The 22,594-nt window shown below is 47.5% G+C and overlaps 1 protein-coding gene across 1 annotated transcript in view; it reads left to right on the top strand.

The window, feature by feature from the left end:
* The first annotated feature begins 2,231 nt into the window (after positions 1-2,231).
* The window catches only part of NCAPH (non-SMC condensin I complex subunit H), a 35,920-nt gene continuing 15,557 nt past the window's right edge, over positions 2,232-22,594 (top strand). The window contains exons 1-9 of the mRNA XM_047745392.1: positions 2,232-2,632; positions 7,503-7,722; positions 7,833-7,923; positions 8,583-8,675; positions 8,992-9,130; positions 9,580-9,704; positions 17,289-17,478; positions 18,805-18,896; positions 19,614-19,819. Coding sequence (XP_047601348.1) covers positions 2,614-2,632; positions 7,503-7,722; positions 7,833-7,923; positions 8,583-8,675; positions 8,992-9,130; positions 9,580-9,704; positions 17,289-17,478; positions 18,805-18,896; positions 19,614-19,819 — 1,175 coding nt within the window. The 5' untranslated portion in view covers positions 2,232-2,613. The remainder of the gene's footprint in view (positions 2,633-7,502; positions 7,723-7,832; positions 7,924-8,582; positions 8,676-8,991; positions 9,131-9,579; positions 9,705-17,288; positions 17,479-18,804; positions 18,897-19,613; positions 19,820-22,594) is intronic.

Here is a 22,594-nt window from a genome sequence, read left to right on the forward strand (position 1 = left end):
CACTCTCCTCAAATGCACTCAGCACAGAGAAGATGAGTGAGATGAGGGCAACCTCAGTGTGCACTGAGCCTATGTGCCCACAAGAGTTTAATCTGTTACCCAATTCCTCATAAAGCCCAGTGAAGGAGTATTATCATGACTGTTTTATAAATGGAGAAGAAAGTGAGGCCCAGAGAGGTCCAAATGCCCAACCCACGATTTAAACTTGTCTTCCAACTAAACTCATTCAATACATATTCAAGTACTTACTGTGTCCAGGGCTAGCACCAGGCCCTGGGGAAACAATGGCGAGCAAACCATGGCTCCATCCTCATGGAGCTGACAGTCTATGGAGGAGTAGACATCAAATAGTCATCCCAGTGGATGTAAAATTTCAACGGTGGCAAGTTCCACTAAAACCTCCAGTAAGGATGCTTGAGTGTATCAGGGTAGGCCTCCTTGAGGAAGTGATGTGAGCTGAAACATGATGGCAGCCAACTGGATGAAGATGAGGATGAGGAGAGGATGTGCAAAGGCCTTGTGGTGGGAGTGGGCAGGATGAAAGTGAGTCTGAAAGAAGGCCCAAGTGACCAGAGTGCAGGGAGCAAGGGGAGGCAAGGTGCAAGATGAGGCCAGAGAGGCTGTAGGGCCCAGACCCCACAGGGTCTCCTAGATCACTTTAGAAGCTCCCAGAGCAATGGAACTTTTGAATGGTTTGAGACTTTGGGAAGGAACAGATTAGATTGGTACTTAGCAACCACTCATTAAGGCCCAATGAGAAGGGAGTCAGAGCTGGTGTAGGGCTGCTGCAGACCAGCAAGAAGATAATATGGATGAAAAAGAGACACAGCCTTGAGATTCTTAGGAAGTGAAAAGAGCTCAACAATTGGTTGTGTATGGAGAGTGAGACATCCAGGATGGCTCCTGGGTGCTGATTTGGGTTCCTGGGTGGCTGGTAGAATCTTTCACTGAGATGAAAAACACTATAAACCTGCTTTCTTTTCTTTATTCCGCATTGCCTTATACTAAAGATTTGACGGTGGTCACTGGGAGAACAAGTTTGTGCAAAAGCAAATTGGCTTAAAAAGTGGTTTTCTACAAAGGGGTAGTATTTTTTGGTTGCCAAAATGACTGAGAGGCATTGATGGCGTTTAGTGGACAAATGGTGTCCTACAAAGAGCCCCACATGTCAAGAATTGTTTCACCCTGGGGGCGCCTGGGTGGCTCAGTGGGTTGAGCCACTGCCTTCGGCTCGGGTCATGATCTCAGAGTCCTGGGATCGAGCCCGGCATCGGGCTCTCTGCTCGGCAGGGAGCCTGCTTCCTCCTCTCTCTCTGCCTGCCTCTCTGCCTACTTGTGATCTTTCTGTCAAATAAAAAAAATAAAAAAAAAATAAAAATCTTAAAAAAAAAAAAAAAGAATTGTTTCACCCTGAATGCCAATAGCACCCTTCAAGGGAAACAATGCATAAAATGCCTCGTGCATGTCATAAGAAATGACAGGATGTTCTAGGGATATTTGGGGGAATTGCCCTGGCCTTTCCTTCCATAATACAATTCTTGGTTGGGCAGGGGGTGCCTGGGTGGCTCAGTCGATTTGAGTGTCTCCCTTTCCCTTGGGTCAGGATCTGGGGTTCCTGGGATGAAGCCTGAGTGGGGCTCCCTGTTCAGCGGGGAGTCTGCTTCTCTCTCTCCCTCTGTGCTCTCCCTTCCCCCTCTCTCAAATAAATTTGGGAAAAATACAATTCTTGGGATCAGATGAAGCACAATGGAAAGATGGCAAATTATGTCCCTCTCACTTCTCACCTTAACCTTTTCTTTTGTGTGGTGGGATATGCGGGGGTGAGGTGTCTGTGTGTGGAGGGGTAGATATCCAGGAAGCTTTTCACATGAATCTGAATAAAAATGATGGCCTTTACTTAAAAATGTACATAAAGGGGCGCCTGGGTGGCTCTGTGGGTTAAGCCACTGCCTTCGGCTCAGGTCAGGATCTCAGAGTCCTGGGATCGAGCCCCCGCATCGGGCTCTCTGCTCAGCAGGGAGACTGCTTCCTCCTCTCTCTCTGCCTGCCTCTCTGCCTGCTTGTGATCTCTCTGTCAAATAAATAAATAAAATCTTTTAAAAAAAATGTACATAAAATATTTTGCACCTGTCCTTCGCCTTCCTGGAACGTTCATTCATCATGTTGTTGGCTCCTTCTCACCCCATCCATCCCTCTCTACCCCTCTTAGGGTTTTGCTGCCCTTACAGAACAGGTCGCTGTGGGAAATTAACCTTGTTTCCTAGAAATCTGCCCTCCCTCCCATTAGAAAGTAAATTGCGTGAAAGCAGAGCCCTCTCCCGTCCTGCTCCACGCTGGGTCCTTAGCGCCCAGTTCCTCATCTGACGCTTGAAAGAAGGCAAGGGACCGTGGTCCATGGACCCCTACAGTCCACCCACAGGAACACAGCGGGAAGCCAGCGATTCCACACAGCGCACTCCCGCACAGGTGCCGACGCCCCTTTACAGGCCGAGGACGGGGGCGCCTGCGCAGGCGCGCTTCTGGCCCCGCCCACGGCAGACGTCACCGCGGCCGTTACCGCGCTAAGGTTTCTCGGCGCGCGATTTAAAACCAGCTCCAGAGAAAGCGAGCAAAATGGGACCTCCCTGCCCAGGTGAGGCTGGGTGGGTGGGGGGCGCCGCAGGAAGGGGTCGGCGTGAAACGGTGCTCTGGGCGGGCAGGGTCGGCGGGCGGACCTGAGCGGGGGTACGGATATTCTCGGCCTCGTTGTCGGCCTTGCGGTCCTGGCAAAGGGGGAGGCAGGCGCGGGGAGGAAGAGGCGGGAAGCGGGGAAGGCGGAGGGGTGTGCCCGCCAATCAGCACGCCGCTTGGGGCGGCGTCGGGAGCGCGCGTGGGGCGATCCCCACTCCGGTCCCTTTCCCGTGGGCTCCCACACCGTGCAGGTTGTCTCTCCTTTGGAAAGTGGTTTCCCTGGGCTGCATGTTAGTTCAGGGCCATGAAAAAGTTGTGGTTACTGCTGAATGCTTAAGACGCATGCGCTTATTTTTACATTTATTGAACAACTGAGCTCTCTACGCCAAACCCACTGTCAGGTGCAGAGATACTGCAAAGAACAAAACAGATAAGATCTAGTCTTTTGGAGCTTGTAATCTATTTTTTTTTTAAAGGTTTTATTTATTTGAGAGAGAGAGAGCTAGTGAGAGAGAGCATGAGCGAGAAGGAGAGAGAGAAGCAGGCTCCCCACCGAGCAAGGAGCCCGATGTGGGACTCGATCCCAGGACCCTGGGATCATGACCTGAGCCGCAGACAGCTTGTATTCTAGTTGAGGAGAAGGTAAACAAAGAACTACAAATGAGGCTGAGTGCTGTGATTGAGCAGAGTGAGGGGAGGGACTCCTTCAGGTTGAGGATTCAAGGAAGATCTTAGAGTGCACTGGGGAACACGTTCTAGGCAGAAGGAGCAAGTGCAAAAAGAAGGGCAGGAAGGAAAGACCCTGGCTTGGGCTAGAAATAGAACATCATTACTAAACAGTGAGTGAGGCCACTGAGGTAGGCAGGGCCTTGGTCTTGGTAAAAGGCTTGAAAATTTAGAGTTATATTTTGGACATGGTAAATGACTTATGCATGAGACAGGTGAGGGATCAGTAAACACGTGGAAAAGAGTTTGACACTCAGAGGGTGATACGGCTCAGGGAAGTGGCCCATAGACTCAGAAACACATTCGGACATTATCATATGGATCATAAAACCATGGAAACAGGTGAGAACCCTAAGAAAACCCTGTAGAGAAGAGACTCAGGACTAACATTTAGGAACTAGACAGAGAAGGGAGAGCTTGAAAACTCTCAGAAGAGAGTGGTGTCAGAAGCTAGGATCGTTTCAAGAAGCACTGGAAGGGGTTGTCATCTGTTTCAGATCCTGCTGAATCTCAAAAGATGAGTCCTGAAAAGTCGCCAGTGGGTTTGGCAACGTGGAGGTTGTAGGTGATTGTGTCAAGATAGTTTTCATAAAGTGGTGGGGTTGGTAGCCAGACCATAGAGGGCTGAAAAATGAGTGGGAGGGAAGGAGGTAGGTGTTGAGTGTCTGAGCTTAGTAACCACCTAAATGAGAGAAATCAGAGAAAGCATATTCCAAGAATTGAAGCATGCCTCTGATCCCGTCTTGAGTTTCCCTCTCAGACAAATTCCTCCTTTGGTGCTTCCTGTTTCTGTTTAAGTCTCCTCTCAAGGTCCAACTCCCCTCCTTCTCTTGAAGGGCCCTTGACCCAGATAGTAACAAGTCCTCTTAATTCAGTCTCTAAAAATGTCTCTTGCCTCCTTCCTTTCCATTTCTTCTTCCTTTTTCTCTTGTTTTGACCTCAGCTGAGAAATATGTTAGCCATACTCTTGAGCTTATGGGAAACTATCAGTGGAACACGTGAAGTTCTTCTTCTAGTATTTTTTTTTTATTTCTTTTTATCCCTATACACCACTTCTGTTCCCTTCCCCCTACATGAGCAATATTTAGTGTTTATTGTGTATCACTTTTTTTTTTTTTTAAGATTTTGTTGACGAGAGAGAGAGAGAGAGAGAGAGAGAGAGAGAGAGGATTAGTCGGGGAGGGGCATGGTGAGGGGGAGAGTGACAAGCAGACTCTCTGCTGAGCACAGAGTCCAACTTGGACTTAATCCCAGGAGGACCAAGATCACGAGCCAAAGTCAGACACTTAACCAACTAAGTCATCCAGGTGCCCCTATATCCCTTTTTTTTTTTAATGTGTCCCTATAAAATATGTGTTATATTGTGGGTTATATTTGGGTTGTTTTTTTTTTTTTCATATCACTAATTCAGAACCACCTGAGACACACGTTCTTATTTCTATTTGGAGGACGAAGAAGCAAATGCTTGGAGCGTTTACTTGCTTAAAATTTCTTTTCTTTTCTTTTTTAAAAGATTTTATTTATTTATTTATTTGACAGAGAGACACAGTGAGAGAGTGAACATAAGCAGGGGGAGTGGAAGAGGGAGAAGCAGGCTTCCTGCCATGCAGGGAGCCCAATATGGGGCTCAGTTCTAGAACCCCGGGATCATGAGCTGAGCCAAAGGCAGACGCCTAATGACTGAGCCACCCAGGCGCCCCTTGCTTGAAATTTCTCCATCTAATGGGGTACCTGGCTGGCTTGGTCTGTAGAGCATGCAACTCTTGAACTCAAACATGAGTTCAAGCCCCACACTGGGTATAGAGTTTACTGTTAAAAAAAAAAAAAATTCTCCAGCCAGTAAGTGATGGGCCTGGGTTTGTTTGTTTGTTTGTTTGTTTGTTTTTTAAAGATTTCATTTATTTATATACTTATTTGACACAGAAAGACGCAGTGAGAGAGGGAACACAAGCAGGGGGAGTGGGAGAGGGAGAAGCAAGCCTCCTGCCAAGCAGGGAGCCCAATGCGGGGCTTGATCCCAGGACACTGAGATCATGACCTGAGCTGACGGCAGACGCTTAACAACTGAGCCACCAAGGCACCCCTGGACCTGGGATTTGAAGCCAAGCCTTTTGATTCTTAAATGTGGAAACCTCTTCCCCCAAGGTCTCTCAGTTCCTTCATCTCTCTCCCAGTGATCTTGTTTCTTGTGCTACCAAAATAGGCAATAGCCACTCACAACCACAGTCACACCCTAGACCTTGTCATTACCAATAGCTGCACCACTCTGTCATCTCAGTTTTAAGCACCCCACTTCTCAGTACCACTCCTGTCTTTCCACTCCTTCTTGTTCCCTGACTCCAACAACTCCAATAGTCTTTTGACCCAGCAGATGTATATTCTTTGCTTTTCCCTGTCCCTCATGTTTCTTGTGTCCTTGTTCCCCTCCTTACTTAGCTTACATTCAGTGGTCAATCACTATCATCACTCCTTTTCCTACTCATCCTTTCTACATATACTTTCTTGACAAAAATCACAACCCTGATTAATTCCAACTTGGCCTACTCTGCGTTGGCCCTGGCTCACTCAGTGATCTCAAGGGAACCCTAAAGCTGCCCAGCAGTCATGATTATTCCCTTGTTCATCCACTCACCTGCTCCTAGGTGACTTCCCATACCTTCCTTTCTCTCCTGAAATCTCCAGTACCTCCTCCCTGGCCCTCACCCTTAGCTATTGAGGTTTTGGTCTTGATGTCTTCTTATTTTACTAAGGAAAACAATCCAAAAGGAACATCCACAAGCACCCCATTGTACCTACTCCCCTACCTGCATTTGTGTTTGTGTTGTCTGGCTGCCTTCCTGTTGCTGTGGATGGGCTTTCAGTGATCTCAGGAAAGGCAGCCCTTTTACCTGCCTGAGTGTGTTGTTCATCAACTTTACCCTTCCACATGCTCTCTGCATAATGCCCCCTCCTTGCCAAAGATGACTGGAACCTGTGAATATGGTATCTTTCGTGGTAAAAGGAGCTTTTCAGGTATGATTAAGTTAAGGACCTTGAGATGGAGAGACTATCTTAGATTATCTGGATGGACCCAGCACAATCACAGACGCCCTCATAAGAGGGATGCAGGAGGTTCAGAGAAAGAGAAAGCTATGTGATGACAGAAGCAAGAGGTTGGGGGGACACCTGGGTGTCTCAGTCCGTTAAGTGTCTGCCTTTGGCTCAGGTCATGACCCAGGGTCCTGGGATCAAGCCCCACATTGGGCTCCCTGCTTGGTGGGAAGTCTGCTTCTCCCTCTGTCCCTGTTCCTGCTCTCTCTTTCTCAAATAAATAAATAAAATCTTTAGACAGAAAGAAACAAACAAACAAGAGGATAGAATGGTGGGAAGGAAGCAGGCAGCCTCTAGAAACTGAAAAAGGCAGGGAAAGAGATTCTTTCCTAAAGCTTCCAAAAAGAACACAGCCCTTGCTGATACCTCAATTTTAGACTCACTCTAGGACTGCAAGGGAATACATTTGTGTTGGTATAAACCACTACATTTGTGGCAATTTGTTATAGCAGCAATAGGAAGCTAATAAAATCTCTTTGCTTCGTTCTTTCTACCAAACTGGGGTTTTTCCCATCTTAAAGTTAATTTCTCAACCTCACTTCCCTTTCAACTGCTTCTCGCCCAATTTTGTCCTTCCTTTTCTGTAAGTCCTTGAAAACCTTGTCTCCATCTGCTGTCTCCAATTTCTCTTCTGTTCTTTCTGTTCTGTTCTCTTCTCTGGAATCTATGCCCATTTGATTTTCTCCTGCCTGTGCTAGTCTAGGGAAACTGTTATTGTCAAGGTCACTAGTAACCTAGGTTGTTCAATCCAGTGAATGATTCTCAGTCTTTCTCTAATTTGACCTCATCACACCCCTCAATTTGGCAAGGAAGCGTCAGAAACCCATCACCCGACTAAGAAACTGTATAGAGAAATATTAGAGTTAGAAAAGATCTTGGTGGGAAACAGGCAGTGAACTTCCTCCCAATGACAGCCCCCAACCCCCACTCTGGATACAGGAAATATTCCGTGGCAGGTTTCCTGAGTAAGGGTTCTCTTTCAACACTGTCAGCCATAATTAGTTGCTTTTCTTCAGAAATCCGTGGGCACCCCCACAGTGCCGCCTCACCTTCAGAACGGGTGTTCTCCACGTCCCTGCCCCGGAAGGCCCCTCTCAATACTCCTGGCACCCCGGTCCTCGAAGACTTTCCTCAGAATGACGACGAGAAGGAGCGGCTGCAGCGGCGGCGCTCGCGAGTGCTGGACCTGCAGTTCAGCTCGGACTCGCCTCGCCTGCTGGCCTCCCCGTCCAGCAGGTGCGTGCGCTCTGGGTGCCTCCGCGAGGCGGGGGTTTGGGGTCTGGATTTTGAAAAGTTAGAGTATCGTGGCTCCTTAACGGAGTGTTTTGGTTTGGGTTTCCATTTAGGAATATTGACACTTCAGCCACGACCCCTAAGTTTACAAACACGCAGATTACAGAACATTACTCCACCTGTATCAAACTGTCCACTGAAAATGTGAGTATCTGCTGGTTATCAGTGAAGATTTTGCAGCATGGTCACAAGGGAAGTCTAGCCTTTTTGATTCGGTGGAGAATGCGCAACCGACGGTAATTGCGTGCTTCCCTTCTCCAGCCACTCTTCTCAATGCTGATGTTGGTCCACAGGCTCTTACTGTGCTATGTGGGACTTCGGTGCTCTTTCTGGCAGGTTGCCTGCCTCCTAGGGTGCATCTAGAGAGGCAGCATTGCTTGGGGGTTAATGATGTGAGTTCTGGAGCCAGTCTCTGTTGGAATCCAGTCTGTCATTCACAAGCTCTACAGCCTTGGCAAGTCACCTGAGCACTCTACTGCAGGGTCCGCCTCCATCAAATGACAACGTGAAGAGTCCCTGCCGCATTCATTTGTTCTCAGGGTCACTGAGTCCCTTAGTGGGCAGTGCTGATAACAGGGTCTACACACGGTGAAAACTCAGGAAGTGTGCTGTCACTTTCTAGCTCTTGAGAATGAGGAGTTTGTGTGGATTAGGCCGCGTCACCAAGTGTTTATGGGAATTGATACCTGTGGTGAGATGTGGGCTGTTACTGTGTAAGAACGTAGCTTCCTCTGTCAGAGGAGCAGTATTTACATGGGCCTTGGCTGTCAGTGACCCACCTTCCCGCCCTTTTCTGTTTGCAGAAAATCACGACCAAGAACGCTTTTGGCTTGCACTTGATTGATTTTATGTCAGAGATTCTTAAACAGAAAGACACTGAACCGACCAACTTTAAAGTAAGAAGGCTTTTCACCTCTTGCATCCGAATTAATGGTGGTTATTTCTGATACTGAGCACAGCACGGTCATTGAATCCTGCAGATACATGAGAACCTTCCTTGTGTGAGACATTTCATTAGCTTCTTTCCTAAACTGTTGAATACAGAGACCGTATCTTTCTGCTATATATTGTTTATTCCCTATCAGTCTTAGGGGAATCTTTGTCATTTTTTTCTTAAGAGCAAGTCAATATTTTATGAAGCTTGCTGTGTTTTGCCTGTTCGGCAGTTCCTTTTTATGTTTCCACTGAGCAGAGCTCTGTTTGTTGGACTAGGTGGCTGCTGGCACTCTGGATGCCAGCACAAAGATCTACGCAGTGCGTGTGGACGCGGTCCATGCTGATGTCTACAGAGTCCTTGGGGGGCTGGGCAAAGACACACCCTCCCCGGAAGAAGCAGAGAGCCATGATGCAGGTACATGAGTTGGGATCTGGATTCAAGGGGCTTTCTTAAGGGCATAGCAGGTAGTTATTTGGGTAGTATACTGGAATGAAGTCGTAAGAGATAATCTCATTCAGTTGAAGACATGAACGTTTTCAGAAGAGTTTATGAGAAGACCCTTAAACCCTAGAGTTGTTTTTCTTTGGAAAAGAGAAGGACCTTTTAGATCATATTTGGGGAAGACTGAATAAACTTCAAATGGGGAAGTTCTGATTTGGGGGCGCTTTTGGAATTGACTTGTATTAGAAGCCAGATACTTCAGGTTTCTCCGGAAGCTGCAGATGAGATGTGCTGTTGCTTTGAGAGAATGGCATTTTCTGTTGTGATCGCTCTTTAGAGTTTTGAAAAACGTGACTTAATATAAGTTTGGCTACATGCCCCAAAGCAATCCTTACACTAACTAGTCTTATTTCTTCTTTTAGATGGAAGTGCTACTGAAACAGGAACAACCAAAAAGGCTCAAAAGCCCAAAAAGAAGCATTCCTACAAAACCATCGAGCAGAATGTGAACAACCTCAATGTCTCTGAAGCAGATCGGAAGTGTGAGGTGAGGAAGTGGGTGCAGAGTGGTCTCTGACTAATTCAGAGCCTCAGTGGCTGAAACTTGGCAGGGCCACGCCTGCCTTACTGGTATGTGCCTGCTTGGGCCTCAAGGGAGTCAAATATGTAAGTGGCATCTGCATTATCTTCCCTTAGCTTCACATTAAGACTCCCTGCTTTTCCCACAGTATTTCAGGATGATTGAGTAGAAGGAGATGGCACATTACCGAGGACTTTGATCGATTAAACCATTAATTTTCTTTCCAGGAACATGCAGAAGAGATGATGATAGCTAACATATTTTTATGCATTTACTGGGCACCCTGTGCAGCCCTAAGTCTGAGCCATGTGATCTCACTTAATCTTCACAACATCCTTGTTATATTTTCTGAGGAGGTTATCAAAGTACAGAGCTGTTAAGTAACTTGCCCCAGATGATGCTGCTTATAAGTAAGCTAGGATTTGAAGCTCAGTGGTCTGGCTCCAGAGTCCTTGCTCTAAACAGCCTTATGATCTGGCAAATCCTAAGGAATTTCTACTTAAAGGAACCCAGAGGCCTTACTTATCTTTAGCATAGTTAATTTAAAGCAACAGTGTTGGTACAAGCTTTCTAAAAATGTTGCTGTTGGGCACTTGGGTGGCTCAGTTGGTTAAGCATCTGCCTTTGGCTTAGGTCATGATCCCAGCATCCTGGGATGGAGTCCCACATCGGGCTCCTGGCTCAGCAGGGAGTCTGCTTCTCCCACTCCCTCAAACTCTCCCTTTGCTCAGGCTCTCTCTCTGTCTCAAATGAATAAATAAAAAATCTTTTTAAAAATATTGCTGTTGGGGCGCCTGGGTGGCTCGGTGGGTTGAGCCGCTGCCTTCGGCTCAGGTCATGGTCTCAGGGTCCTGGGATCGAGTCCCACGTCGGGCTCTCTGCTCAGCAGGGAGCCTGCTTCCTCCTCTCTCTCTGTCTGCCTCTCTGCCTGCTTGTGATCTCTGTCTGTCAAATAAATAAATAAAATCTTTAAAAAAAAATTGCTGTTAAAAACAGTATCTTAGTGAATGTTCTTGTACATATTATCTTCGTGCTCTTCTGAGAGTGTATCCATAAGAACATTCTGAGTCATGGAATTTCCATTGCCCTCAAAAACAGGTTGTACCAGCCTACTGTCCCTCCAACAGTGGACTAGATTACTCTTCTACCTCCACATTTGTAAATGACAGCTAAGGTTGAGACTAGAATTGATCACCAAGGGAATGAGCATATGTGGAAAAAGAACTGAGCCCTGGAATACCCCAATCTTAAGAGTTCAGAGAGCCACAGAGGAAATATCCAGTGGGTAGGAGGAAAACTGGGAGAGTATGGCACCCAAATGGGAAAGTGTCAGGGAGAAGAGAGTGATTAGTCATGTCAAAGTGGAAGCCTAGGGCCACTGGTGATCTTGGAGAATGGCTCACCATTCTGAGTTTCTGGAGCAGAAACTCAGACCTCCAGGGAAGGGGGGCTGCTTGGCTGGCGCTGGTGTCCCTGAGTTTGAAAGAGGGGCTCGTGACCCCAAGACCCAGACCTCTGAGGAGGACATGCTGGTTGGTGCTTGTGTCTATGAGGGGCATACGATGAGAAAAAGTGCAAATTAAACTCAGCTAGTGCTATAGGTAGGGGAGGACTGCTGCATCTGGGCTGAAGCAGCCCTGTTGGATGACAGGAACTGGAAGGCTACAGAAAGAAGCAAGTCCCTTCAACCCTTGCTATAGCCCACTATAGTCCCTATAGTGGCCCTGACTGGTGGAGGCCACCAGGGAGCTGCTAGCAAAGTCCAGATGTGGTCCCAAAACCAGCATCACAGAGTAGCCAGTAGAAGGTAGGACAGGGGCTGAGAGGCAATCACTTAATAACTGGCAGAGAGGTAAAATGTCAGCATATCTACCTTCTCTTTTAAAAGGTTTGGGTTTGGGGGGTGGAGAGGGAAAGCTAATATGCAAAATGTTGCCCAGTGGGGAATCTACGTAATTGTAACACAGAGGTTCCTATTACTGTTCCAACGCTTTTGTAAGCCTGAAATTTTTCCTAATAATGGGGGCACTCACATGGCAAGAGAGGAATGAAGGCAGAATAGGCTGGTCTTTTGAAGAGTTTTGTTGTAAACTGGAACAGAGTAATGGGTGGCAAATGAAGGGGAAAGTAAAGTCTAGAGGGTTTTCTTGTTTTTTGCTTTTTTAGTGGGAGGATTAACAGCATGTTTACTTGATGGCAGCAGTCTAGTGGACAAGAGAGGAGAGTTGCTCGAGTGGAGTCCTTGAGCGTGTGAGAAGGGAAGGGAATGGATAGCCCCGACAGAGCTTGGCTAAGGAGCACCCATGGCTGGTGGGGGATGGGATGTGAGTGTGCCCATGTGGGAGATTTTGGTCGCCACCCCCCCCCACCTTGAAGTAGGAAGCCAGGACATCAACTGACTGAGCGTGGAAGAGGAAAGGTAAAGGTTTGAAGAGAGGAAAAAAGCAGGAGGGTGGGGGAGCCAACGGGCTGGGGAAGTACTTTGCTTCCCAGACAACACTCAGGGTTGTCGACCTGGGGGCCGTGGCAGATGGATTTAAAGTGAGGTCAGTCAGCATGAGTTTGTGAGTTTCTCCAGCTATGGTTAGCTGTGCGGGTGTGAGCACAAAGCGGGCAGAAAAGGGATTGAACATGGGATTGGGTTTTGCTGAGTCAGTGTGACACGGCTAGAGAGGAGCATTGGAGTGACGAGCACGTGCAAGGAAGGGGTGACAATCACTGCCTTTGGGACTTCAGCCAGAAAAAGAGGGGAGTGAGCGAGAGCAGAAAGCCCTATGAACAGTGGGTTTTAAGGCACAGTGGGTCAAAGACTTCTTGGTGTTTGAGACCAGAAGGTGTTGGCTGGAATGTTAAGGGGTAGGGCCAAGGGCACTTGGAGTTGAGCATACGGAGAGGCTGTAGTCATAGTTCTGGAAAGTTCAGAGAACAACCACGGGATCTCTTGAAGTCCTGGGGTTTTCAGGATGAAGCTCACGACCATTGAAGGTGAGGATATCAAGGAACTGAGAAGCCACAGTGTTGGATGGATCGATATATGGATATTAAAATCACCAAAAACTAGGACAGCATCAAAGTTGGAGAATAGTGATGAGCCAAGAGCTAATATTAAAATCTCCCAAGAAGGGGAGAGAACTGAGGATTGGAAGGTGATCGAAACATAGATGGGCAGAGGCTGATGAGGTCTGACCTTACAGTGTTCAAAGTGGAAGGTTTTAGGACTTGGAAGGAGAAGAGTCTGGAAGCAGGCAGGAGGAACAAGGAACTCACCTGTCCCACATCTAGGCCAGAGGTTGAAGGGCTGCAGGAGAGGAAGCAGCCACACTGGCCTGTGGGGAAGCAGTGCCCTTGGGCAGGCCGGGTTCCACTGAAGCAGGGCTCCTCAGCCTTTTGTCATTTCCTTCCGCCTTCAGGACCCTTTTTAGATCTTTTCTTTTTACCCTCTGCCCTTGAAATGAATGATTAGAGTAAGATTTTATCAGGTAGGGTTGAGGCTTGGAGATTCACAAGTTATTGTAATTTCTTTTTTTTTTCCCCTAAGATTTTATTTATTTATTTGACAGAGACACAGCAAGAGAGGGAACACAAACGGGGAGTGGGAAAGAGAGAAGCAGGGGGCCCGACGCAGGGCTCGATCCCAGGACCCTGGGACCCTGGGATCATGACCTGAGCCAGAGGCAGATGCCTAAGGATTGAGCCACCCAGGCACCCTGGTTATGGTCATTTCTAAGATTTTTTTTTTTACCCTTTCCCAAGAACCAGTTTTCATGCCCTTGAGAATGATATTGTCCCCAATTTAAAATGAATGAGTTAGGGGTGCCTGGGTGGCTCTGTCGGTTAAGTTTCTGCCTTCAGCTCAGGTCATGATCCCAGGATCCCGGGATCGAGTCCTGCATTGGACTTCTTGCTCAGCTGGGACCCTGCTTCTCCCTCTGCCTGCCGCTCCCCCTGCTCATGTTCATGCTCTCTTTCACTCTGACAAATAATTTTCAAAACAAATAAACAACAACAATAAAAAATGAATGAGTTAGAGCTTCAAGAAAGAAGTGGAGAGTGTAGGGACTATCTAGAAGATCCTGGGGGGAATATCCATTGTTAGCAGAGGGGGATGGGGGCCAAAGAGGCAATGTCAGGTCTTTCTAGGTTTTAGAGCCTGGGAAATGTAGAATTCCAGGTGGACCTGGGTCTTTAATGTGTGACTAATAAATAAACTAAAGGAAGGACAATTATGACATTAGTCCTGGTGGCCTCATGGCAGATGGTAGTTGGTAGAGACGGAGCACACAGGGGCTAGGAGTGAGGAGCCTTTTTGGGTTCACTCTGAGTAATGGGGCTATTCTGCTCTGGGCTTGCCTAGCAGTTCCAGCCTATACTATTTTTTTTTTTTTTTTTAAGATTTTATTTATTTGACAGAGAGCACAAGCAGGCTGAGTAGCAGGCAGAGGAAGAGGGCGAAGCAGGCTCCCTGCTGAGCAAGAAGCCCACCGCAGGGCTCTATCCTGAGACCCTGGGATCATGACCTGAGCCGAGGGCAGTCACTTAAACAACTGAGCCACCCAGGTGCATCTCTAGCCTATCCTATTGTGAGGACTTTGTGTGGATGGACTGGAGGGGTCTGAGGACAGTGGAGACACTGAGGCTGAGGCTGAAGAGGGAGCAGGGAAAACAAGGGTGGCTGGCTCTCTGCGGGGGGTAGTGGTATTTCTTCATATGTCAGCGTTGACATTGGGTAGTACCAGATTTGGGGGCAGCAGATGGAAAGTTCACATCCTCGTTCTGCTATCTTAGCTGTGTGGCCCTGGGAAAAGGCTCTGAATTTTACTTTGTTAAACTGTCGCAACAGGTTAACACCAGTCTCATCCACATACGGGTTTTGTGGTAGTGAATCTGTCCCTGGCAAAGTACATTATCCATGGTAATATGTTGTATATATCCAAAGGGGAGCCATATAATTCTCTCCCACCTTCCCTTCCCCGCCCCAACGCTCCATGTTTTTTCCCCCTTCTTAGATAGTCTGAGTATTATTTCACTGTCATTCTTGTCTCTGCTTCTGGATCTGTAGCGAAATGTCTGTTCAACAACACGGTTAGAAATTCTGTTCCCAGTCATTTTTTTCCAACCAGATAGACCCAGTTCTAGGGAGTCTGAGGACGCTTGTACCAACCAGCCTTTCCCATTGTTCTAAAGAGAAAACAAGAGAACAAGCAGCACTGTTCCCTCTCAGCCTGTGGTGGTCAGCCACAGTTATGCCAAATGAAACCACTAGTCTTAAAGAAACACTGAGTACCCCAATCATAAAAAGCTTTTTTTGTTCTGTTATCTGCTGTAAACTTATAATAGCCCAGAGCCCAATTCGGAGGATAAACAAGAGCAAGTGATTGTCAGAAACTTAGAATTTGAAGTTTCAACTTTTTCCTGAACCTGCATTCTCTTGGAGATGGCATGGAGATGAGAAAGCAAACATTCTGTGGGTGTGTCTAGACCATTTGAGAACTCTTATTTGTGTGTGAGCTGATCTGTTTTGGACATAGCTCTCTGTGTGCAAAATGTTTGCTATCACAGGAGATTCCAACCTGATTATGTTCCAGTTTTTTATACCATGAGAGCACAAATGGATACAATGCAAGGAAGTTCGAGGCACACACTATAGGAAATCAGAGTGGGTGGAGGTCAGAGTTTATGGAAGAGGTGAAATTTGAACTGGGCCTTAAAGGAAAGGTAGGTATTTGTCAGACGGACCTTGCCAGGAAGGTGATTCTAGGCAGAGGCACAAGCAAAAGCCATGAAACAGGAAAGTTCTGGTTCTTTAAGGAGCTGGACAGTATACAAGTTTGGCTAGAACCCAGGATTTACTCACAAAGCTGAAACAGCCCTAGACTTTACCATGCAGTTTGTTGTGCATATTCTCTCTCTCTGACAAATAAAGTCTTTAAACAAACAAATAAAATAAAATAAAATGAATGCGTTAGAGCTGGTAGGTGGAGAGAACCTTCAAGAAAGAAGTGGGAAGTATAGCCTCTCCTTTTACTGTTTCTCTTCCTTGCTGTGGACCCTTGTTTCAAAAGATTCACCTAGCTGGGGAGCCTGGCTGGCTCCGTCTGTAGAGCACGTAGCACTTGACCTTGGGGTCATGAGTTTGAGCCCCATGCTGGTTTTAGAGATTACTATTTTAAAAAAAAAAAGGGCTAAAAGTTTCATCTACTAAACTATGCAGTCACCAATAATTCATTTTCCCATCAAAGAACTCAAAAGTGTCAATCAGATCCATTTTATATGAAAGAACCATTGTTCTCACTAGACAAAAAGTGAGGAAAATTGTCTTAGTGTTTTCAGCTTTATTTTGGTGTTTACAGTTTCTGTGTTGACTCTTTGAAATGCTGAGTTTTCACTAACTACCCACATAGGAACTCTCAAGGTGTGGGGCTCCAGGTGAGAAGCCAGTGCTCTAGTTGACATTTGAGGAAGGGAATGGGAGTAACAACACTAGTATTTTTAGGATAGGAAATGGGAGCAACCAGAGACAAGGGTTAACTCAGATGTGGGTTGTATTGTGGCAACAGGGGTGAAAAAGGAAGGGGTAGATGGTAGAGATGTGCTGGGAGGTAGCCCTGCCAGGATGTGTAACTGACAGCCTGAGGGGTAAGGAGACAGGGAGAACGTGGAGTTGATGTATGTCATACTCTGGGGGCTGGAAGGATGCTGAGATGGGCTTACTGGAAAGGTGAGAGGAGAATCTCAGTTCTGGCAAGGTCAGGTTCAGAACCAAGGCTCAGTCAGAGATCCACATCTGTCTTCCTCCCTGAGGCCCCTTCTCTCCACAGTAGCTATGTCCTGGGACATACAGGAGACTTGTGAACCTAATACCCAACGTGTTTCCTGTCATAGGGCCACGGGTAGAGTCAAGTGGCTTCTGCACTCTTGCTACACATACCTGGGTTTTGCTCTGTCCTCGTTCTCATGCACTGTGCCCCAGTCTGCCTTTGGGATTGCTGTCACCTGGGTGTGCCACTCCTGCTCCTTACTCCAGCCTTGGAGCTCCCTTAGGGCCTCTCCCATCTTTTACCCATCCATCTAGCCCCGCTGACTCTGCCTGTCTGTACTCTGAATCTCTTGGTTGTGTTCTCCAGATCTGTGAAAATATTTCTGCCTAGAGTAATAATGGGATCTTGTGAACAGATCCATCACACAGGCTTTTTAAGTCCATGGAATTTGTGGTGATAGCATTGTACTAGGTTAGCCATTTCAAAACTGACTTGTGGGAGGAGGCCCGCAGAAGCATACTGTCTGTGTGGGTTATAAACTGACACAGTAGAAGCTTGTTGCCACTTCCTGTGTACCTGAACGCTGTACCTTTATTCAGCTGACCACACATAGGCTTCCTTCTCAACTAGTGTCTGCTAGGATGGGACTTTATTGATCTATTAGAAAGCCCTCTCCTGATTTCGATCACGTGCCGAGATACCCTGGAATGAACAGAGTCCAGGGAAGGAGATTTTGTTTTCTTTGTCTGCTTTGTCTGCATCCCATAACTTGCCTGTTCTGTTTTTCGCTCAGATCGATCCCATGTTTCAGAAGACGGCGGCCTCGTTCGATGAGTGCAGCACAGCAGGGGTGTTTCTGTCTACCCTCCACTGCCATGACTACAGAAGTGAGCTGCTGTTTCCTTCCGATGTGCAGACTCTGTCCACCGAGGAACCCCTGGAGCTGCCGGATTTAGGTTGGGTGGAAGCGACAGATTTAAAAGGTGGGTACACATGATGTGTTTCACCAGGGCATTTTGGCCATCAGAAAAGTTTCTGTACAGCCATGGGTTCCATGATACGCCCATCATGATGTTGCTTGTTTAAATTATCCAGAATGCCCTGTTGGGCATCCTTTTGGGGAAAATGGACTTCTTTCCTCTCTGTAGCACAGAGGCTAGTAGTAGTAGCTAACGCTCACCATTGCTCTTGGCCCATATGTGCCATATCCCTCATGGGCCCCTTAACAGCCAAGGCTCTCATTCACTTCTCAGGGTCCTGAGGTTAGCCAGGAATGTCAGAGTTTAGACTTGGAAAAGGGGCTGTAATAGGCTTTTGTTGAGCTGAAGGAGCCTTGTTCTTATTTGTTACCAATCCAGGGTGTCCTGAGGAGAAGAAGGCATTGTGAGTTATTTTCACACTCCACCTTGGTGGTCTGAGAATAGACCTGTCCTTTTTTTTTTTTTTTTTTTTTTTTTTTTAAGATTTTATTAGGGAGTGAGTAAGCTGGCACTAGCACGGGGAGAGGCAGGCAGAGGGAGAAGCAGACTTCCCGCTGAGTGGGGAGCCCAATGCAGGACTTGATCCTGGAACCCCGGGATCATGACTGGAGCCAAGGGCAGATGCTTAACCGACTGAGCCACCCAGGCATCCCTGGCCCTGTCTTTTTGTCAGCCCATTTTACTGGCCTGGCAGGGGTTTTATCCCCCCTCCCATCTTACCCTCCACACTCTGGGGGTATCGTCTGGGTGCACGGTTGGGCAGGAATACAGTAGCTACACTTGTGGGTCGCATGAAATTGCTCCTTTCCCTCCAGGACTTCGCAGATGTTACAGGGACTGCTTTCCTCCTTTCTATTCTTGTCTAAAGTTTTCTAAGTACAAATATTTGTGCTAATAGTGTATTTTTCAAGTTTATGCTGTCAACTGGGACTTTAATTCTGTAAGGTACTTTGCTTAGTTTAGGACTAAAATAAGTAACATTGTGTGATTGATCGTGCCGTTAGTACACTTCGAGGGTTTTTGATTTCCCAACTCCAACATTGGGTGTGAAGTCCATTTTGGAGTCAAATGTGTATGCTTTAGGCTTCTGCCCTAATGTTTTAGTAATTCTTGGAGTGCCAGTGTGGGGCCTCCCTCCAGGGTAGGTGTGTTGTCTGAGCACTACCCTTTCCCTGGACAGAAGTCTGTGTCCTGGAGCTTGGCCACCAGCCAGCCTCTGCCACAGAACGGGGGGTGACAAAGCCTCAATTCTCCATCGTGCTACCCTGGTCACTCTGAGGTGGGGGAGCGTGCTCCATCCATACTCTTTGCCTGCTCTGCCCTCACCAGCGCCCATGCAGCAGTGTGCAGAGGACGGCCAGATCTGCCCTTCCCTGGCCGGGTTCCAGTTCACGAAATGGGACAGTGAGACACATAATGAGGTGAGTTCAACTTTTAGACTTCTCAGGGCTCTGGGCATTTGTCCAGCTGCTCGTGGTTTCAGTGAGATGGCCCAAGACGAGTTCTGCCCAGTGAGAACCCGAAACTGGCATCGTTTTTCTTTAGCTAGGAGTACAGAAAACATTTCCCTTGGCACTTCTGTAGGGACTAAAACCTGGGGGGTAGAAATGAGAGTGAGGCAGCCCTGTCATTCCTGGGTGCACTTTTTTTTTTTTTTAAATCCGCTATCCCCTTGAACATGGCTAATTCCAGGCCTTTGGTCTCAGGCTGCTGTCAGGCTCAAGGAATTTCCTGCTCTTCAGGGTTGAGTCCCTTGGCACAGAGTTTCCTGAGAAACTGTCATGTGTAAAGCTTTTCTCTGTATATTTTTAGCTTGGCCCTCTTTAGCCTACTTACTATCACTTCCAGAGTAAATGGTCTCCATGGAAAACTGTTTTCTCTAAACATGTAGTTAATGGATGCCAATTCCTGTTTCATGTTTTACAAAATGTGCCTAACGACAGCACAGCCTCATCCTGTGCCGCACAGTGTAAACTTCCTCAGCACCTTACTCTTGTGAGAATATTGACTCGGGAGAGGGTGAGCCGGGAGGGGAGGCTGGAACCTGGAACTCAGGGCTAAGAAGGCGTCCAGGCAGGCTGTTACTCCAGGCTGCATGGATGGTGAGAACTAGAGAATCCTCTCCTTGTCCTCTCCAGTCTGTCTCTGCTCTGGTAGACAAGTTCAAGAAAAACGAGCAGGTGTTTGACATCAATGCCGAGGTAGAGGAGAGTGACTGCGAGGACTTCCCTGACGGGCCCATGGACGGCGACTTTGATGCGAACGATGAACCTGAGCACAGTGCCACCGGGGATCGCACCGAGTTCAGGAGCTGGAAGGAGCCCTGCCGTACTCCGAGCTGCCCGTAAGGCTCTCAGAAGGCCTGGAACAGGTTCCCCGAGGAGGTTTCCATTGGTTCTTAGCAGATTTCCTGCTAGGACCGTCTCATTTCATCTCCGAGATCGGCTAGCCTAGCCTGCTGGCTCACTGTCCATGCGGGCTGAGCCATTCTGACCCATAGTGGCATCTCACCTGCCTGGGAATGTCAGCTCAGCCACCTATTGGTGACATTGCAGGATCTGGAAGGATAAAGTTCAAACGTGTAAAGTGCTAGGGAGGAGAACTTGGGATATAGGCAGTGCTTCGGTGGTGCCTGTCGTTTCCACTTGTGTTTTGGCATGGAATGTGCTTTCTCCACACCATGTGCAGTCTTGCTTTTGGCTACATCACTCCAGATTGGTTATAGACAGAAATAGCCTTACATGCTGATTACAAAAACAAAGTGGCCCCTGCCTGGAGGGTCAGGCAAAGAGGAGGGGCTGGGCAGTGTTGGGTTAACCAGATAGGCAGACGGGACAAGCGAAGCAGGGGAAACTAAATAAGCAGATAAAACCGAACATGTTGAGCAGGAGGAGAGGTGGTAGAATGGGTCTGTAGCAATTTTTTTTTCCTTTTTATTAAAGATTTTATTTATTTATTTGACAGACAGCGATCACAAGTAGGCAGAGAGGCAGGCAGAGAGAGGAAGGGAAGCAGGCTCCCTGCTGAGCAGAGAGCCCCATGCGGGGCTCGATCCCAGGACCCCGAGATCATGACCTGAGCTGAAGGCAGAGGCTTAACCCACTGAGCCACCCAGGCGCCCTTGTCTGTAGAAATTTAATTTTTTTATTAACTCTAGTAGGCTTAGAAGGAAATCAGAATTTTGTTGGCCTTTATTTATATGTACTTAGGAGATTAGTAAGTTTTACTTTTGAATATGATTTGGAAGTGGTTTCCGTAATCCTGTGGCACTGAGGGCCGCTAAAGGTCGTGACTGGGCTTGAGTATAAGAGACTCCATAAGACTGTGATGAACAGTCCCTCTGACAACTCCTGTGCCTATAATAATTTTGTGTTCCTGGGACAGGACAGCCAAGCTGGTTTAGTGTGGGGCAAAACCTTAGAAGTTGTCTAGGATAATTTGTCTACTCATGTGGGAAATGATTAGATTGATGATGTTGCTTCACATCTGTGTAGAAGTTGACGGGCTAAACATTTGATACCTTAAGGCAAAATTACCCAGTGAGGCCCTTTGGCACCCTCCTTTCCTCTCCTGATTCGTACTATTAGTATACCTGCAGTTTTGTCCCTGTGCCCTTCCTATCTTCTACAGACTGAGAAATGGTAGGTGGGTAGGTGGGATGAGCTCTTTCAGTCCAGATTCAAATGTCAACAAACAACCATCACTTTCCTGACATCTAAGGAACTGACGGTAGCAAAGGGCTTTAGTCACTTCCATTTTGTTACCTTGAAGAAATGTCTGCATTTCTCTCCCCAGTTTCAAACAGAACAAAGTCTTAGGATCCATCCTACTGAGCGCTTTAGGGGCAGGGCGCTTGGGTTGTAGCCCAAGGTTATATCTGTCTTGAAATCCTTATCCTTGGCATGGCACTGGCCTTGCCCAAGAGCTCAGTATTGAAACTGCACGGACTTGACTGCTGTGCATAGCCGTGAGATACGGGGTAGAGGCAAGTGGCCTCATCTTTTGGGGTCTTTGTTTTCTCATGCACAAAATGAAGGGTTTGGCCTAGATCATAATAGTAATGTCTGAGCTCATTGAGTGCTCTATTAATCTGGCTTTAGGCCAGCCACTGTGCCAGGGGCCTTTCCTACGTTATCTCACATAATTCACAGAAAACAGAAAATGTAATTACTTAAGCCTTGCAACAACCTTATCATGAGGTCCTGTTGTCCCCATTTCACAGATGAGGAAACAGGCTCAGAGAAGTTAAGTAATGGGATAGAGCTGGGTATCACTTAGTGCCTTTGACCAATGCTGACTGCCTGTAATGAACTTTGGACAATGGGCTCCACCCCAGAGCATTTAACTGAGAGTCCCAGAGGCCAGGCTTTGTGTCACATTTCCCAAAACTCCATGGGTGATTGTACTATGCATCCAGGATTGTGAACACTGTACTGGACTAAAAGGTTGTGTGTGTGTGTGTGTGTGTGTGTGTGTGTGTGTGTGTGTGTGTAAGATTTTATTACTTGAGAGAGAGACTGTAAGCAGAGGGAGCAGCAAGCGGAGGGAGAAGCAGGCTCCCTGCTGAGCAAGGAGCCCAACGTGGGGCTCAATGCTAGGATCCCAAGATCATGACCTAAGTCAAAGGCAGACGCTTAACCGATTGAGCCACCCAGGCGCCCCTGGACTGAATGGTCTTTATGGGCTTCTCTAGGTTGAGATGGGATGGGGCCATGCTGAATCATGAATACCAGTGTTTTGTAGGGTACCCCTTGTTGCTGGTCCCTGGATGGCACCATTCAGACCACTGTGCACTTCGTGCATTGACAAGGGCAGGCCTAACGTAGTGGCAGGTGGCGTATGTCCAACAGCAGCTTGGGCGCACTCCCTTTTGCAGCAGCAGCAACCTGTGTGTCTGCTCTAGCCAGTCTCTGTGAAACAGGTGCTTGCTGTGGTTAAAGACCTAGACTGTGGTCTAAGCCCATACCACCACCTGTTTCGTGCATGCAGGAATGAGGCATTCTGCTGCTTGCATGGTGAGGTGCCAGGAGCCAGCTGGGAGGTGACCTACAGATCCTAGTGCTAAGTGCTGAACCAGTACTAACCTGGAGGGGCCTTGTGGGAGGAGGGCAGGTAGAAG

Source organism: Lutra lutra, chromosome 9 (genome assembly GCF_902655055.1).
Source record: "Lutra lutra chromosome 9, mLutLut1.2, whole genome shotgun sequence".
NCBI lineage: Eukaryota > Metazoa > Chordata > Mammalia > Carnivora > Mustelidae > Lutra > Lutra lutra.